At 62.0% G+C, this 16918-nt stretch overlaps 1 protein-coding gene across 1 annotated transcript; it reads left to right on the top strand.

Annotated features, from left to right (window-relative positions):
* Positions 1-4771: 4771 nt before the first annotated feature.
* LOC111156263 (collagen alpha-1(III) chain-like) lies at positions 4772-16772 on the top strand. The gene is made up of 36 exons (XM_022517033.1): positions 4772-5146; positions 5338-5370; positions 6208-6237; positions 6374-6403; positions 6953-6988; positions 7328-7360; positions 7458-7511; positions 7756-7788; positions 7900-7953; positions 8397-8552; positions 8637-8678; positions 9516-9548; positions 9642-9701; positions 10364-10396; positions 10471-10503; positions 10588-10623; positions 10836-10865; positions 10948-10980; positions 11786-11821; positions 12253-12282; positions 12376-12408; positions 13221-13274; positions 13403-13435; positions 13518-13547; positions 13786-13821; positions 14130-14264; positions 14434-14478; positions 14741-14782; positions 14898-14930; positions 15376-15435; positions 15518-15547; positions 15638-15697; positions 15848-15961; positions 16230-16274; positions 16375-16428; positions 16654-16772. The coding sequence occupies exons 1-36, from the start codon at positions 4891-4893 to the stop codon at positions 16677-16679; spliced, it is 1911 nt and encodes a 636-aa protein (XP_022372741.1). The 5' UTR covers positions 4772-4890; the 3' UTR covers positions 16680-16772.
* Positions 16773-16918: the final 146 nt, after the last annotated feature.

The raw sequence follows: 16918 nt of genomic DNA, 5'->3' as shown, positions 1-16918 counted from the left end.
CTACCGGAGGACTCTCGGAGGGGAACGGCCCGTGAACGCGCGCAGAGCCGGCTCGCGCCAAAAATTCCAAACCTGCCTCGAGGCCCCGCCCAGGAACGCCTTCTGCTCCGCCCACTCCCGGATGCAGCCCATCAGAGTCGCCCAGGGCGCCGGGGCTCCGCCCCCCACGTCTCTGCGTGCGCGTCACCGGGCCCGCTCCGCTGGCTCCTCAGGGCGTGCCCTCTCACTGCGCAGGCGTGACGTCTCTTCGGCGCCAGCCCGGCGGAAGCTACGACGCGGTACGGTGCCCTGGCTGAGGGGTGGCGCGGAGTCCGAGTTGGCCGATGGACCTCTCCCACTCGGTTCCCGGGATGTGGACAGACCTCCAGACCCCAGTCCCGCACCCACCGCCCTCTCTTCGCTGGCTTGGTTTTCGAGACTGTAAAAGGGGCGGTTTGCCCCAGAGGTGCCCCAGGAGGCGGTCCCTCGGGACCAGACGGGAAGTCCCTGCGGCCTCCGGGTCCCAGCGGGGTGGGACGCCCTGGGTTCTCTGGCTCCGTCATGCCTGCCGTCACCTCACCGGGATGCCAGACATTCTCCCACCCCCCGGGGAAGCCCTGCAGACTGGCCGCGGCCGCCTCCGAGGCAGCCCTAACCATTCTCTGGATTTGAGATTCGAGCTCAACTCAACCCTGCCTCAGCCCCTCCCGGGCTGAACGACCTTGGGAAGGCACCGGGCCTTTCCGTGCTTCGGATTAGTCTCTTCTCCTGCAAAAACTGGGCTGATTGATGCAGCTTTCCCCAAGCAGCTAGAGGTTCACATTGGATGATCCCCTTAAAGTCCTTAGCGGGGAGCCGGGGCAGGGCAAGGGCTAGTTCCTAACAATAGCGCGGCTGGGGGTTGCCCCTTCCTTCACATAGGGCACCTTTTATCCGTTTAACGGGGTGCTTCCAGGCCACCCTCTCTAGAACACTCCCCATCTTGTCGCACCTTATTTTCGTATTACACTTCCTCTATCTGAAATCCTGTCCTCTATTTACTGGTTTATTTGTTTACCACCCATCCCCCAAGTTTCTGACAGGTTAGGGTTCCCAGCCCATTGTGCCTGCACCTTCAGGGAACATTCCAGTTCACGGACCAGCACGGGAGGGCCTGGCATATCAGGTTAGGCCCATAGACTTGGAGCTTCTCTGGGGGCTGGATCCGCCCCCCCCCCCCCCCCCGCCCCCGCACACCCTTCCTTTGCATTTGCATCTCTGGCAGCCACAGCCCCTGTGACTCAGGCTGGATCCTTGTGAAAGACCCCAAGCTTGTCCCCAGGAGGCCTGGGGAAGCAGGGGGGCCTCTCTCCAGCTGCCATCCCCTCTGCCAGTCCCATCTCCCAGAAGTCCGGGACCTTGGGCTTCTTCCAGCTGCCCACTCTTGAAAGCCTGCTTTGCAATTATTTAAAGTAAATATTTTTAAAATTCAAAAATATTCTTCCAAGGGATATTTCCCTCTGTGGAAGGACTGTATTATGAAGTTAAGTACAGATAGGAGAGAGCACCGCTCGTGGAGTAAGGAAAATTAGGGCTCTACCCTGCTCTGCTGTACAGGTAATCTGTGCTGTCGTGAGCGAGTTGCTTTATGTTTCTGGACCTGTTTCCATGTTTGTGAAATGGAGATGATAGTTCCCACGTCCTTGTAGGGTAGGAGCACTACATAAGAAAATGAATGCAAAGGGCTTAGGTCAAGGCCGAGCAAGCACACAGTAGGAGCTTACTCACCGTTTAATAATAACAGCAACATTCTGTCATTTGTATCGAGTTGTACAGGTTTTCAAAGCAGCTGCCGGGGCCAAAAGGAAGTTCCTGGGGAGAGGAACCAGGACCCCCACACCCGCCCCGGGACCACAGGGGCAGAGGCAAGGGCCCGCAGGCTTTGAGACCAAAGAACTTGGAGGGGGCTGGGCCCACGAAGAAGCCCCCCCGCCAGGCTCCCGGCTCTCCCGCCCCTGGCCCCCAGGCCCCGGACCCCGGCCCCCGGCCCCCAGCCCAAGCGCTGGGTTCCCGGGGTCCCGCCCGCGCTCCGTTGAGAGCCGGCTCGAGCCCCGCGCGCCCCCGTGTGTCCCGTCGCCGCAAGAGCGCTATGGCCACACCCAGACTCTCCCAGGGAAGTTGGACTAACGTGACTTAAGCAGGGAAAGGACGGCCCAGGGGCAAACAGGGCACCGTAACGAAGAGGGGATTGTGGTGGGTGCGTCGGGGGAGCCGGTCTTGGTGTCAGGTGCGGTGGGTGTTGTATAGGTGTGTTAGTGTGCATTTGTCTTACCCACGCTTCTGGGTGTGTGCCTCATTTCACACTAGCACAGGTTTAGTAAACCGGCGTGGGGTGGAGACGGAGTTAACAGAGGTCAGCGTTGGGAGGGCCTGGAGGTGCCGGCAGCGGTGTCTCCGAGTCAGCCAGGGCAGGGGTCTGCGCTGAAGAGCTGCCCGATGGAGGGCCGAGCGGGTGACCCAAGGGGATTGAGCACAGTCGCAGGTTCACGGGGCGCCTGCTTCCCCTCCAGCTGTCCTCCCCAAATTCCCTCCCACCCGGGCAGGTGCTGCTCTGAACAGCTGGCTGGGAGTCTGCTGACAGGCTTTGCCATTTTAGGCGACACGCTTCCTGGGCCTCTGCTTTGCTCTCCCAACACCCAGCTGTCGCCTTGCCCTGGGCTCTTAGCTCTATCCCCTCAAAGTTGCTCCTCTCCTTGGAAGCCGAGCCACCATGTCCTCTCACGCCTGGGAGAGAAGGTTCCCGAGGCTGGGACTCCATCAGGGGCTCTCCCGGCCTCCACGTGGTCCAGGGGCTCTTAGCCAGGCTGGCTTGGGCTAGGGGATGGCCTGAAGGGACTGGATGTGCTGGGGGAGGGGTGGCACTGTTGCATGGGCCAGGGGTGCCCCACTGGGCTTGGCCCCCAGCATCATGAAGCTGGCCCAAGCCCCAGGCTGGCTGGCATTTTCCACCACCGGCCCATACCAGCCCCCAGGCAGCCTGGCAGTGGCGGTGGGCACCAGCATTCCCTTTGGCAGAAGACTCGCAGGCACTCGGCCCGAACCCCCTGCATGGCCCCTCCTGGTCTGTGCCCACCTCCTCGTGGGCCAAGCTTCCCTGGCACCCGGTGGGGCAAGCCTTGTGTCTGGGTCTGTAGAGGGGGCTGTTAGCTATACCGAGTCTGAAGCACACATCTTGGGCCCAGAGTGACATGAGGCAGGCAGAGAGCAAGGCAGTGTCTGGGATAACTGGGCCTGCAGACTGTCTGTCTTCAAGTCCCAGGCCCCGTGCTTGGGAGCTGTAGGACCTGAGCCCATTCCCTTCTCCCTTGCTGCCCATCTGTAAGACGGGAGTAAGAAGCAGCTCCCCCCAGTAGCCCTGACACGCTGGATGTCAGTGTCTTCGTTGTAGAGGAAAGAGAACGGGCCCAGGGAGGCTGGGTTCCTGCTCCCGCATCCTGGCCGGATAGAGCGGGTATTTGAATCCAGTCGGAATTTGAATCCAGTGGCTGGCCTGGTAACCACAAGCCCACTCCGAGGCCCTCGAGGAGACTAGGGAGCTGGTGCTTGCCTTTACGGGATGGAGCAGGTGGCCTGGCAGGAAGCCCTCCCCGGGGAGTCTGCAGAGATCGTCCCACCTGTTCTGGGCTCTCCTGGGGTGGCTGGGCCCAGGGGCCTGGGGCCCCTCCCAGCAGCCAGTAAAAGGTCCAGCCCTCAGGACTCTGGCTCATAGCTCTATGCCAGGCAGGGGAAGCAGTGGGCACATGGGGGCGCCTCACCGGGGGCACCGGGCTGAGGGGACCTAGTGGGAACAGAGGGGGCTGTGGGAGTGTGGTCCTGGGGTGCAGCCTGGGATGTGGGTGGGAGGGCATGGACAGGCACATCTCCATGCTGGGGGGCATCTGCTCAAAGCCCTGCTGTCCCATGTGGCTAGAGGTAGCCCCTGTATGTGCCATGGTCTTGGGAGCCCTGCAGCAGGCCGACTCCCCACTGTAGCCCCTGTCTAGGCCCTCACCCCATCAGGCAGCCCCACCTGATAGGCCGCCCTCCTTAGCCAGAGGTGCCAGGAGGGGCTGGCTGGGCAGGGGCCAGACCCTCAGACAGACAGGGTGTGGAACCTTCTGGACAAGGGCCCAGGGGGGCTGAGTCACTGCTGTCCCCAGCCAGCTCAGAGGTGGGGGTTCACTCCTGGCACTTCCAGGCCTGCCTCTTCTGTCTTCCCGTACTTGGCTCCCCACCAAGCCCCCCACCTGGCCTGGGCTCCAGGCTCTTCTGCCACCCTAGAAACAGAGTGCTTCCTATCTCCACTGCCCCCTAGGCAGTGCCCCTCCCTCCAGTCCCCCCGCCTTGGAGTCACTGCTGCTAGAGCTGAGCAGGAGACCGAGGTGACACCGAGAGGGCCTCCTGTGGCAGGTGGACTCCCACCAAGCCTTCAGGCAACAGCAGTGATCCCTCAACAGGCTCCCTCTGTGTCACCATTTCTTATGGAAGGGGGTGGGGGCAGCTCCTGCTTTGGTCCCGGAGTCTCCGGGCTTAGACGAGCTAATTGCCTGGCTCTTCCTGGACAGCCTCATTGTCAGACCCAGTGTCCTGCACTGCTGCTTCTCCACGTGCCTCTGGGACACTGTGGCCTCTGCCCCCCGCTCTCCGTGCAACACAGTAACTCCTTCGGGCTCTGCTGCCAGCCACCCCCCCCCCCCCATTTCTGGGCCTGGCTTTCTCTCCCCTCTCCAGCTGTGTTTGGGCTGGGCCTGGGGTGCCTGCCTGCCCTTTGCCAGCTGCGGGGAGGGAATCTGAGCCCCCGAGGCCTGGCGCCAGGGCCCCAATCCTGACAGGGGCGGAGTGAGCCTCGGGGGCCAGGTGGGGGCCTGTCCCGGCTGTCAGCACTCGTGATGGATGAGGGGTGGGGCAGGGAGAAGGCCGGGCTCTGGAGTCCTGCCACGGAGAGAGGTGGGGGGCTGGCCCTCTGGGGTCTGCCAACAGAGCCTCTGCCCCTCACAGCTGGGGGGCCTGGGTGAGAGACCCCACCCAGGAGAGGTGCTTAAAGGCCCAAAGGGTGTGTGCCCTCCCACTCCACTCAGCATCATGGGCACCTGGGCCTTCCCCGCAGCCCTTCTCCTGCTCTGCCTGGCTTCGGAAAGCCTACAAGGCGGTGAGGGCGGGAGGCAGGCAGCTGAGGTTGGGGCTGGGAGGGCTAGGGACAGCACTGGGCCAATGCTGGGGCTCCGGGTGTGTGAGGTCTGGGGGGCAGGATTATGGGGGGTTCAGGGATAGATGCCCGGGTCCTTCTCCCTCTCCATCTCTGGGGTCCCCATCCTGAGTCTGCGCCTCCTTGCTCCCCAGGACTACCTCCATTGTCTCCGGGCCCAGGGAAAGGTAAGTGGTCCCCATTGTCACTGGGGTCAAGGGAGAGAGCCTGGTTTCTCCCCTGCGGGTCCGGGAGATCTCTGGAAGAGAGCCCCAGATGTTCCCTACCTAGTTCTGGGATCCCGATGTGGGGCCCAGGAGAGCACAGGGTCCCTCCCTGTCTTCATGGCAGACACTCTTGTCCGTGGTTAGCTCGAGTGTGGGGAGCAAAGACACCCCACACCTTTGGAACCAGGGTGAGGTATGGCAGCACGTCAACAGCAGGCATGAGACATCTCAGAGGAGGGGCTTGGAACTGGGTCTCCAAGGGGGTCAAGCTAGAACAGGGAAGAGTAAGGACATCCTGGCAGTGAGAAGGGGCAAAGGCTGGGAGGGAGGGCGGAGGTGAGAAGACGAGGCCGGTGGCCAAGGGGCTGGGCAGGTAGGGGCAGAGTGTCACAGAAGAGTCTTCAATCCAGGGATCTGTGGGGTCCTCAGGGTGGGAGAAGTGGCTCCATCCTGAGACCTGATGCACCAAAGTTGCAAGAGAGAAAGATGAGGGGGTGGGGCACCAGGAAGGGAGGGTCCAGAGACTCTCCAGAGTAAGAATGGAGCTGGGAGGGGGTTGGTGGTTGTGCCCCTGCAGAAGGAGCAGGGGGATCTGCCCCCAGGGGTCCAGCCCGAACACCTCCCCCAAGGCCCCTGCCTCCAGGCTGCTCACCTGGTGCTGTCCTCACCCCTCCTGTGACCGGAGAGGAAACTGAGGCCCAAAGGGGGTTACATTCTTGCTTGCACAGCAGAAGGGGTAGCATTCAGGTTCAGCCCTTTGCCCCCTCCTAAGTTAACCCCCTTCTCCGCAACCCACAGGCTTCGGGAGCCCCAATGGCTACAGATCAGGTAAAGCTGGCTGAGAGGATGAGCAGGTCCTCTCATGGGAGCAGCGGTATCCTCCAAATGAGGGTGAGGAACCCCAGCTCCCAGCCCCTCCCGGCCCTTCAGGTTCAACTTCCTGTCTTCATCCCCTCCCCCCCAGGCTACGGCTCCCCCAGTGGCCTGGGAGCAGGTGAGAAATGGACAAATGGGATTTGGGGGTTGGGAGAAGCAGCCACCTCAAAAATATGTGGGGACAGTGCTGATCCCACCCCGCCTCCGTCCCCAGAGAAGTGAACTGTGACCCCTTCAGGCTGGTCTCCTTATCCTCTTGTACACACTCCCCTCCCACATAGGAATCCGGCAAGACTGCTCTGATGTCATCTCACCTGTGTGCCCCACCCCAGACACCCCCAACTCTTTCCTGTCTCTGCTTGTTGTCGGTGCTGCCCCCACTGAGCCCCATGCAGTGCGGGCAAGTCTGGCTCACTGCATGTCCCCTGGGCTGACTGAGAGTGGGCTCCAAGGCCCCCTTCCCCGTTCTCCAACGGGGCTCTCCACCTCTGGGATGGGCAGATAGGAGCTGAATTCCCATAGGCCTGCTGCTCAGAAGCAGCAGGGAGGGTCCTGGGCCCCTCACCTAGTCCCTGGATCTCCCCTGGCTTCTGAGGGAAACCTGCCCAGCCCCAGCTCTGTCCCCCCACCTTTCTCTCACACCCTTTATCTCCATTTGTCCCCCCAGGATTTGGGAACGGGAATGGGCTGGGAGCCCAGCCAGGTGAGATTGGCAGGTTCTGGGGGTTGGTTCGGTTGGTTCTATCTGCCTCCCTCCCAGGCCTTAGAGGGAAGGATCAGGATTTTTCAATGATTGAGGCAGGCAGACAGGGAGCCTTCCAGTTTGCCATTTCTGGTGTGGTCCAAGGGTCCTGTACCCCCACCCTATCGAGGACTCCAAACCTCCCTTGTTCATCCCTCCCTCTCCCTATGGGTCCTCCAGCTCTGACTGGCTACAGAACGGGTAGAGGTGGGCCCAGGGTCTTTGGGAGCTGGGGGCAGGATTCTAGGTATTCCAGAAATGGGATTTGAGACCCTCACTTGAGCCCCATCTCCCTCTCAGGCACAGGAGGGGGTGTGAAACCCCAGAAGCCAGGTGAGCCCCCACCCTGTTTCTCCCCATCTCTGTCTTGCCTCCCCACTCCCTGTTATTCCTTTATTCCCCCCCCACCCCCGCTTGCCCTATTCCCCAGGGTTTGGAAATGGGCTGGCAATGGGGACCTTCCCAGGTGCTGTCGCCCAGCCAGGTAAGGTGGGAGAAGAGCTGAAGGCTGATAAGGCTGGGTGGGCACGGGGAGGGTCTTTTCCCAGGCTCCCCCAGGGCAGAACTGCTGACTCATTGGGGGAGGGTAGAAGAAGGGCACCCCTCTTTCACCCTCATCTCAGCTGGGACCCCAGAAGCCCTGTGCCTCGCCTCTCATCATGGCCTTGGAGCCACAGGAAGGGGCTGGGCCCCTGGGACTCCCTCATCCACCACATCTCTCCCCCCAGGTTTTGGAGGGGGTGTGAGACCCCAGAAGCCAGGTGAGATGCCCCATCCACGCCCACCCCTCTCTCCACCTTGCCTTCCATCTGGCTCCCTGTGAAGCCCAGCCCCCTCCCTCTTGCTTACTCCCTCTGGCTTTGTCTCCCCAGTATATGGAAATGGACTGGGAGCCAGTTCCTTCCCAGGGCTGGGAGCCCAGCCAGGTGAGGACACCTGGAGCCTGAGCCTGGGGAGGGAAAAGCGGGAGGAGGTGTAGAGTTGGAACAAGGATGAAGTAGGGGAGAAAGTTGGGGGTGGGGCCGTGGGGAGGTTGGGAAGCCTCTTGGTCTCTCCCCAGGCCTGGGAGGGGGAATGGATCCTCAGAAGCCAGGTGAGGGGAGAGCAGCCCTCTCTCCTTGTCCCCCCCTTGGGCACGTGTTACCCCCCTAAGGGACTCCTCTCTTCATTGGGCTGCTGCTATCATTTCTACGGCCTGAGCGTGGTCTCAGAACGGTCTTCCCGATTTCCAAGCCCTTCTCTGGGCATGCTTCCTGCAAAGAGCAGTTGAGGGACACAGAAGTCCTGGGTGAGAGCGGCACAGGTCAGGGGAGCCCCCCAGAGCAGCCACACTGGCCCAGCTCCAGCCCCGCCCTCCCTCTCTCCACAGGCCCTGTGGCTCAGAATGGTGGCCAGGCACCAGGTATGGGGTGGGGGCCGGGGGGCAGAGGCGTGAGTGTGGGACTTCAAGGGAGCTCCGGGCTCTCTCATCTGGTCCCTGACCCTTTCTCAGGAGTTGGAGGGGGCGTGAAACCTCAAAAGCCAGGTGCACTGCCTGCTGTCCCTGTGTCTCTGTCCTCTTCCGCCTGGCCTTTGGGCCTCCCCTTACTCCCTCTTGCTGTCCTCCCAGGACTCGGCAATGGGAATGGGATGGGACTCGGAGCCCAGCCAGGTAAGGGCATCTGGGCCAAGCTGGGGTTCTGGGGAGGAGCTAGGGAGGTCAGTGACTAGAGGGCAGAAAACTGACTCCTCGGAGGAGAACAGGATGGGATGACGTCCACATGTGGCTCCATGGCTCTGGGTGTTGCCCTAGTCCCTAACTCTCCTTCCCCGAGCCCACTCCTCACACTGCTTTTCCTCTCCAGGCTGCAGCTGGCAATCGCCAGGGGCCTGGCCAGGCTGGGGCAGCTTGGGGCAGGGGCACAAGGCTGGAGCGGTCAAGGTCCCGGCCATGCCTTGAGTGCAAGCACAGGGTCTCTTAGGGGCTCCTTCATTCCACCAGCGTTCAAGTTGCCTTTCCTGGGCCAGCCAGCATGCCCAGTCCTGAGGGGCTTTAACCTTGCAAAGGCCCGCACCCTTCGGGTTTTAAGCCAGAGAGAGCCACCCTTGGCTCCAGGGCTGGGTGGGAGGACTGAAGGAGACTGGGCTCGGAAGCATGGTGGCAGGAGGTGTGGGCCAGAGAGCAGCTGCGGGGACAGGTCTGAGGGGTGGGTCCCTTGCAGCCCGCCTTCCCAGCCCCTCTCCCGTCACAGGCTCCATGGCCCCCTCCCTGACTCTGGTAGCCAGGCTGAACTGAGGAATGTGTGAGGGGAGGGGAGGGAATCCGTGCAGCAGGGTGGGGGAACCCAGGGGCCTGTTTCAGCACCACCCCGCTTTTCCATGTCACCCCTCCCCCCAGCAGATGTCACAGCTCATAATCGCTTTGGACCAGGGGTAGCAAGGGGATGGGGTTGAAGCTGGGACCCAGGGCTGGGCTTCTGGGTCCCTCACCTGCTAGTCTCTCCCCCAGGCTTTGGAGGGGGCAGAAAACCCCAGAAGCCAGGTGAGCCCTGTTCTTTGTCTCCCTGTCAGTATCTCTTTGTCTGTGCTCCCAAGCCCCAGATCCCCCGTATTCCCTCTTGCTCTGTCTCCCCAGGATTCGGGAATGGGAACGGGCTGGGAGGTGGCACCTTCCGGGGAGTAGGAGCCCAACCAGGTGAGGCTCTGAGGCTCTAGGAGCGTAGGGGTCACTGGGGGTGCCCAGGCCTAGTTAGGACTGAGGGAGCAGGAGGGCCTGCGGGGGGAACACACAGACAGCCTCCTGGCCTTCCCTCTACCTGGGAGCCACGTGAGACCCACTGTCCACCTATGCCTCTCCCTCCTGGTGTGAGCAACACTGGTTCAGCAGCCCACCAGGGGCTGGCCAGGTGGGAGACAGGCCCCCCCTGGACGTTGGGGCGCGCTGGGACAGGTGGACAGGAAGGGAGTGTGAGCACAAGTGGGGAGCCGGGAGCATCTAGGGAAGGGGTGGCGGAGGCCATCGGTGGGTGCTTGAGCTGCGGCCTCTAAGAGAGACTGGAGAGGGCAGCGGCTCTGGAAACAGCTCAGAGGCCAAGGTGGCAGGAGCAAGAAAGGAGCTGGTGCTTGGGGAGGCGGAGCCGGATCACCCAGTCTGCTGGTCTCCCCCACTGGCTGACGCGTGTGGCGGCAGTGACAGCCGTCCAGGAGGGACCCAGGCAGTGGGGATGATGTTCAGGTTTCCCAGGGAGTTGGGCCCCAGGGGGAGAGTAGGGGCTCCACTGGGTGGGGGTGGCCGTCGTCAGATTCCAGGGGGAACCTCAGAGAGAGGCTGGCCCCAGAGCCCCTCTTGCCTTCCAGCAGGTCCTGCAACTCAAAACGGCTACAGACCAGGTAGGCACTTTCTAGGGCTCTGAGGACACCTGGAGATGGGGACCAGGCTCTCATCTGCTCCCTGTCTCCACCAGGCTTTGGAGGGGGTATGAAGCCCCAGAAACCAGGTGAGCCTCACCCCTGCCTATCCCTCTCCACCACCAAACCCTAAGCTCCCCTCTCCCATTCACACAGCCCCCTCTGTCCCCCAGGACTCGGGGATGGCAACGGCTTGGGAGCCCAGCCAGGTGAGACTGCTGGGGTCTGGGGGTCAGCATCTGGGCACCCTCTCCCACCTCCCTCCAGGCCTGGCAGGGGCAGGATTGGTAAATAATGGGGGGGGGGGTTGCTGAGCATAAGCTTCCAGGATTCCAGCTTTCGGGCTTGGCTCTGAAGGGAGCACCTTCACCTCTACGTCAGCTTGACCCCACGTCTCCCCTCACCCTTCCTCTTCCCACAGGCCTAGTGACCCAGAATGGATACGGAGCAGGTAGAAGCAGGGTGGGGAGGACCCTGGGGAGGCCTTGAGATGGGGCTTCTGGGCCCTTCACCTGCTCCCATGTCTTCTCCAGGCTTTGGGGAGGCCATGAAGCCCCAGAAACCAGGTGAGTCTGGCCCAGTCTTGTCTGTGTCCATGGGCCCCCTGAAGCCAGAGCACCCCCTCCTCAGGCTCCTTTTCGCTCTCCAGGATCTGGGACCCGCTGGGAGGCATGGCTATCTCAGGGGCCTGGGCCCAGGCTTCTCTCAGGGAGAGAGGAAAGCGGAGGGCTGGCTTCCACGTGGTGGGGAGATGGGAGCTTAGCCTGTGGCCCAGGAGGCCTGGGGAGGGAGGAGGTGACCTCTCCCTTGTACCACAGCCTCTTTGCCCCACACTCCCATGCTGAGGGCTCTGTCCTGCCTCCTCCTGAACCCCTCCAAAACCAGCCCTTCCTGTCCACCCCCGTTTGTCCTCCCCTGGATATGGTAACAGAAATGGACTAGGAGGGGTGCCTGGGTGGCTCAGTGGGTTAAGCCTCTGCCTTTGGCTCAGGTCATGATCTCAGGGTCCTGGGATGGAGCCCACATCGCATCAGGCTCTCTGCTCAGCAGGGAGCCTGCTTCCCTCTCTCTCTGCCTACTTGTGATCTCTGTCTGTCAAATGAATGGAATCTTTAAAAAAAGAAAAAAAAAAAAAAAAAAGGACCAGGAACCCAGCCGTGACAGGTCCCGAGGAGTTGGGAGAAACTGGGGGCACAGGGGACCCTGAGGAGAGGTCTGGTGGGTGGACATCAGCCTCCACCTCCCCAAGCCTGGGGTGGAGGTAAAACCCAGAAGCCAGGTGAACCTCACCCCTGCCTGTCTCTCTCCACCTCCCCCAAAGCCCGAGCTTTCCTGCCCCCATTCACACCCCTATCTATCTGTCCCTCCCAGGATTCAGGAATGGCAATGGGCTGGGAGGCCAGCCAGGTGAGACTGGTGGGGTCTGGGGGGTACAAGTCTGGGTGTCCTCTCCTGCTTCCCTGGCGGCCTTGCAGGAGGACGGGTTAGCCTAGGGCAGCTGGGCCTCCAGGACTCCCAGTTCTGGCTGGGCTTTGAAGGGGGACCACTGGCGGTTCCCCCACCTTAGCCAGCCCCAACCCCCTGCTCATCCCTCCTCCCCGCACGGGCCCTCCAGCTCCCAGAGGCTGCAGAGCAGGTACTGAGGGGAGAAGAGAGGAGGGCCTGGCGGGGAGCACTGGTCCTCACCCAGGCCCTGTTGGGGGCGGGGGTTCCTGCCAGACTAGGTGAGGGCGGGGCTGGCGATTACATGGAAGTGGCAGGAGGCCCAGGAGGCCTGGGTTTCCAGCTCCCCCCGACCCACCCCGGCCCCCCGTACCTGAGCCTCTCCATCTCCACAGGCCCTGAGGTTCCTGTGGGCTACGGACCAGGTAGGGAAGCAGGCGCTGGGGCCAGACCCCGGGGTTCTGGAGAGGCCCAGAGAAGGGGAGTAGGTCAATAACCTGTTCCCATCTCTTCTTCAGGCATCGGTGAGGGCGGGAAGCTGCAGAAGCTAGGTAAGGCTTTCCTCCCTGTGAGTCCTGCGAGACGGGGACTTCTAATACGGTAGAACTATTTGGTCTCCCAGTCCTGGCACAGAGCCCCTCAAAGCCTAGGAATTTCCTAAGTGCGGAGACCGGTAGAGTGTCTTTTGTTATGTTAATGGTGACTTTTGGAGAGCCCCGTGTCATCTAAGGTTGGGGCTGCTTGCTAGGGGCACCCAACTTGGGATTGGAGGGTTGGAACTTTCAGTCCCTCCCTTTGACCTCTGGAGATGGAAAGGGTCTTCAGCCACACCTGTGTGAGGGAGCCTCCTGAAACCCCAAAAGGGCCAGTCAGGGAGAGCTTCTGGGGTGGCGGGTGACCCCTTGGAGGCCCGGGGAGTGCAGAGGCCCCTCCACCCTTCCCACACGCCTGGCCTCCGTATCCTCCATCTGCTGGCCTTTATAAAGAGCCTGGATTCTAGTAAGGAAACTTTTCCTGAGTTCTGTGAGCTGTTCCAGCGAATCGGTCCCACGCAAGGAGCTGGGTTCCTAGCCAGAGGGTCAGACGTACCGCTGGCAACCTGGGCTGAGGGTGCTTGAAATGAGGGGGTGGGGGACTGAGCCCTTCACCTGTGGGGTCTGAGGCTGTCTGCAGGTGGCTGGTGTCAGGGTTGAGGCATGTTGTCAGACACCCAGCTGGTGTTGGGAGAATTGCTTGGTGCTGTGGGGAAGTTCCAGAATTGGGATCAGCTTCAGAATCAGGCCCCCACTGCTCTCTAACCCCAGAAACTGTCTATTCCTCTCACTGCTTTCCCCCTTCCCAATCCACACACCCTGTCTCCCAGTTTACAGGAATGGGCTGGGAGCCGGAGTCTTCCCAGGCCAAGGGGCCCAGCCAGGTGAGGGAGGAAGTGGGGCGGTGGGGGGGCGGTGGGCAGGGCCCCAGGGGGCGCAGAGTTGGGTCCTGGGAAGAGAAGGGGCAGGGTGGCATCCAGCTAGCACTCAGCCTGTTTCTGTCTCTCCCCAGCCCTGGGAAGGGGCATGAGCCCTCTAAAGTCAGGTGAGCCCATTCCCGCCCCTCCCCCACCTTGCCCTGCGGTTGTTGCCGCTGCCCGAGCCCTCACACCTGCTTTTCTCCCCAGGCTTTACCCCGGGACTGCAGCTCCCAGCAGGTGAGTGTGGCCCCGGCTTCAGAAGGGGGGGGACTGGGCTCTTTCTTGGGAGCTTGAGGTCTGAAGTCTGAGGGGTCCTGTCTCTCCTGCAGCTCTGGGAGGGGGTATGAAACCTCAAAGGCCAGGCAAGTGAGAGACGCCCCCCCCACCCCGTCTCTATCCTGCACCTCCACCTGCCTCCTTCCAGAACCCTCCCCGCTAAATTACTACCCCTCACATCCCTGCTTTTTCTCTCCAGGATATGGCAACGGAAATGGGGTGGGGGCCCAGCCAGGTGAGGCTCCTGGGGCAGGGCTGGGGGTGAAGGGAGATGCACCAGGAGAAAGGCAGGAGGGATGTTGCTGGAACACAGAGGGTCTAGGTGGGCCCAGAGCAGGAGCCATGTTAGGTGGCTGGGTCCCCTTGTACCCCAGGTACCACGGGAGTGGGGCTTTCTCTGGCCTAGCCATGGCCTCCCTCGGAAGCTGTGTCTGCCCTAGAAGTCATTATGGGCTGGTGGCTTGGCCAGGCTGAGGCCGGGAGACTGGCCTGGGGCAGGTGCTAGCCTGGGTTCACTGCCCTCCCCCTTCCTTCCCCATCTAGGTCCCTGCCATGGGAGGGTCCCTCCACTGCTTCTCCCCAGGCCTCCCACTTCAGGGGTCCCTTCTGCTAAAGAGGGCGGCGGCTGGGGCCCCAAATCCCAGCCCTCTCCCCCAGGGCAGAATGGCAATTTCCCAGGTCAGTGTGGAGTAGGGGGCCGGGGATGGGGCGCCAGGGGATCCCTGGTCCCAGGAGGGGCTGGTCTAGCTGGGCCCCTACAGCGGCTGCTCCCGCCCAGGGGCAGGCTGCAGCAGTCCCAGCCCCCCCCCCTCCCGCCCTAAGCTCACTCCCGTGGCTTTCCTCCTAGCACCGACTCCAGCCATCCAGTGGGGGCTGAAACCTCAGAAAGCAGGTGTGACTCTGTCTGCCCCTGTCCCTAGCCCAGATCAGGGTCACTCCTCCGTCATCCTTGGGCCCCAGTCTGCCGCAGCTGTCCAGGCTCCTAAGGCCAGGAAGTCCCTCCCTGAGTCTACCCGGAGTCTCTCTTGCTGCTTTCTAAGCCCATTTCTTCTGGTTCTGTTCCCTGTCGATAGGGAGTATCCCTTCTTCCTCCTCAGAGCCCTTAAGGTCCATATTTGGCCCCCAAGGAGTTAATGGCCCCATTCTCCTCACAGGGTACCAGCCCCTGAATGGCTATGGACTGGGAACAGAACTGGGTGAGGAGGCACTTCCCCTTCCCTCCTCTCCTGGCCCCTAGCTCAGGAAGAGGGGAGTCAGAGGCTTTATCTCTCTCTGACTCCTCCATCTCCGCCCCCATTTGCTTTCTCTTAGGCTTTGGTGGTGGCCTCAAGCCTCAGAAAGTTGGTGAGCCCCCTGGGCCCCCAAGGGTACAAGCTGGTATTTTCCCTGCGGCAAGCCCTCTTGTCCTTGTGTCTTGCCCTGGCTGGCTCTCTCCTTGAACCAGCACACATCCCGTCTGCAGCAGGCCATAATGCCGGCCAGAGACAAGCCAGAGACAGGACAGAGACAGGAGTCTGCTGAGGGTCAAGTGCACACTGAGGTACAGTCTTGGGTGCAAAGGGAAGCTGGCCAGAGGGAGGCCAGGAGAGGCTTCCAGAAGGTGGAACAACAGAGTTTGCACAGGGTTGGTTGGCTGAGCATGGGGACCGTGTGTGTGAGGCCCTCTCTGGCTTGCCTCTGAGTCAGTCTCTGTCTATCTGCTGCCTCCTGTCTCTCCACGAGCTGGTCACCCTGAGCCCCACCCCCACCCCCCCACTCACCCAGCCTTTCTCCCACTGCTGTCTTGCAGGTTTTGCTTATGGGAATGGTCTGGGAGCTGGGGTCTTCCCTGAGGCCCGCCCGCAGCCAGGTGCCTGGGAGTGCTGGGGTGGGCTGGGGGGCCCTGGACTGAAGGGTTCCTCCTGTCTCTGACCTTCTCCTCCCTCCTCCAGACTTTCCCGGGGTCAATGGCTTTAGGAATGGTGAGTCAGGGACAGAGGACAGAGTGCAGGGGCTGGGGGCCGGGGAGGGACATCCTGGGGCTGGGCAGGAATCACTTGGATTTCTTGCAGGGTATGGGGAGGAAGCACCAGTGTACCCCAAAGCAGTAGTTCCAGGCTCTGAAGGAAATGGTAGGAAATGAGTGTTTAGGGGGTGAACCCTGGTAAGGGATGCGGGGACCAAGCCAAGTGAGCAGGGACCTGAAACCCCAGGGGGCTTGTGGGTTCCTGGATGTCTGGCGCTGGTGGGCAGGGGTGCCCACAGTAGCTCTCCTTCTGCAGGTCAGGCCAGGGCCCTAAGGGGCTCTTCTTGGCCCTCCGTGCAGCCTTGGGGGCTTGCCTTGAAGCCCGGATATGGGCCTGGAGGCACATACGCAGGGGTCAGGAGCCAGCCAGGTAAGGGGGGATGTGGACGAGCATCGTGCGGTTGTCAGGGCTGGCTGTAGGGAGCTGGGTCTTGGGCCAAGACGCACCCAGAGCTCTGCAGAGAAGGCGTGGGACAGGGACAAGAGGGATTAGGCAGGAATGGATGGGGTTTGAGGAGACGGTTGGAGCTGGGGACCCTGAGCGTGAGCTTGGACACGAGACCAAGATGGGGAAGTGACAGACACCATGTGAGGGCCACTGGGGACTCAGTGCTCCCACCTTCTGTCCCTTCCCCCAGCGACCTATGGACAGCTAAGGCCAGAGCTGGGCCCTGGACTCTTTGGTGAGTGGCAGTTTCCCAGGGCCCGGGGTGAAGCTGGGGAGGGCAGGGGGCGCTCTAAAGTTCCCTGGTGACCTGGAGCCCTGGCTGATCTGTGCCTTAGGCAGCCCTCCAGTGAAGAGAGACAGCAGTGGCCCACTGGGAAATGGCTATGGAGGTGAGAGGGGTCACGGTGGCCCAGTCCCCCACTCGCCCTATCCACCACGGTTGCCCCTCTCCAGGCTGCACTGGGGGTGTCCCAGCCCTTGGGAGGGAGAGGACACACTCAGGTCACCTGCAGGTATCTGCTGAGTGATCTTAGAGACCAGAGGTGGGAGAGGGTGCAGGTCCCCTGGGAGGTGAGGAGGGGTCCAGACCTCACCAGGGCCCTGCCTTTTCCTAGGCCACTGTCCTCTTGGGAAATGCTGAACACTGAGGCCCTTTCACTGCCCACCCTGAGAGCCTCTCTAACCACAGCCGTGTGTTGGGCGAGGACGGCCAGATCCTGGGGCTTGGCTTCTGGCTGAGGGTCTCCTTCGGGCTAAGAGTATTAATAAAGGTGGCATGCTACCCTGTTGGCCTCTGTGTACTGTGCCGGGGCCGGGGTGGGGGCGTTGCTGGTTGGTGTGGGGGCAGTCCAGGCCACCACCTCATTCATCCGTTCCACA

This window comes from Enhydra lutris, unplaced genomic scaffold (genome assembly GCF_002288905.1).
Source record: "Enhydra lutris kenyoni isolate GAN:26980312 unplaced genomic scaffold, ASM228890v2 scaffoldscaffold45, whole genome shotgun sequence".
Lineage (NCBI taxonomy): Eukaryota > Metazoa > Chordata > Mammalia > Carnivora > Mustelidae > Enhydra > Enhydra lutris.
The sequence above is the reverse complement of the archived record's forward strand: the minus strand, read 5'-3'. Positions and strand labels throughout refer to the sequence as shown.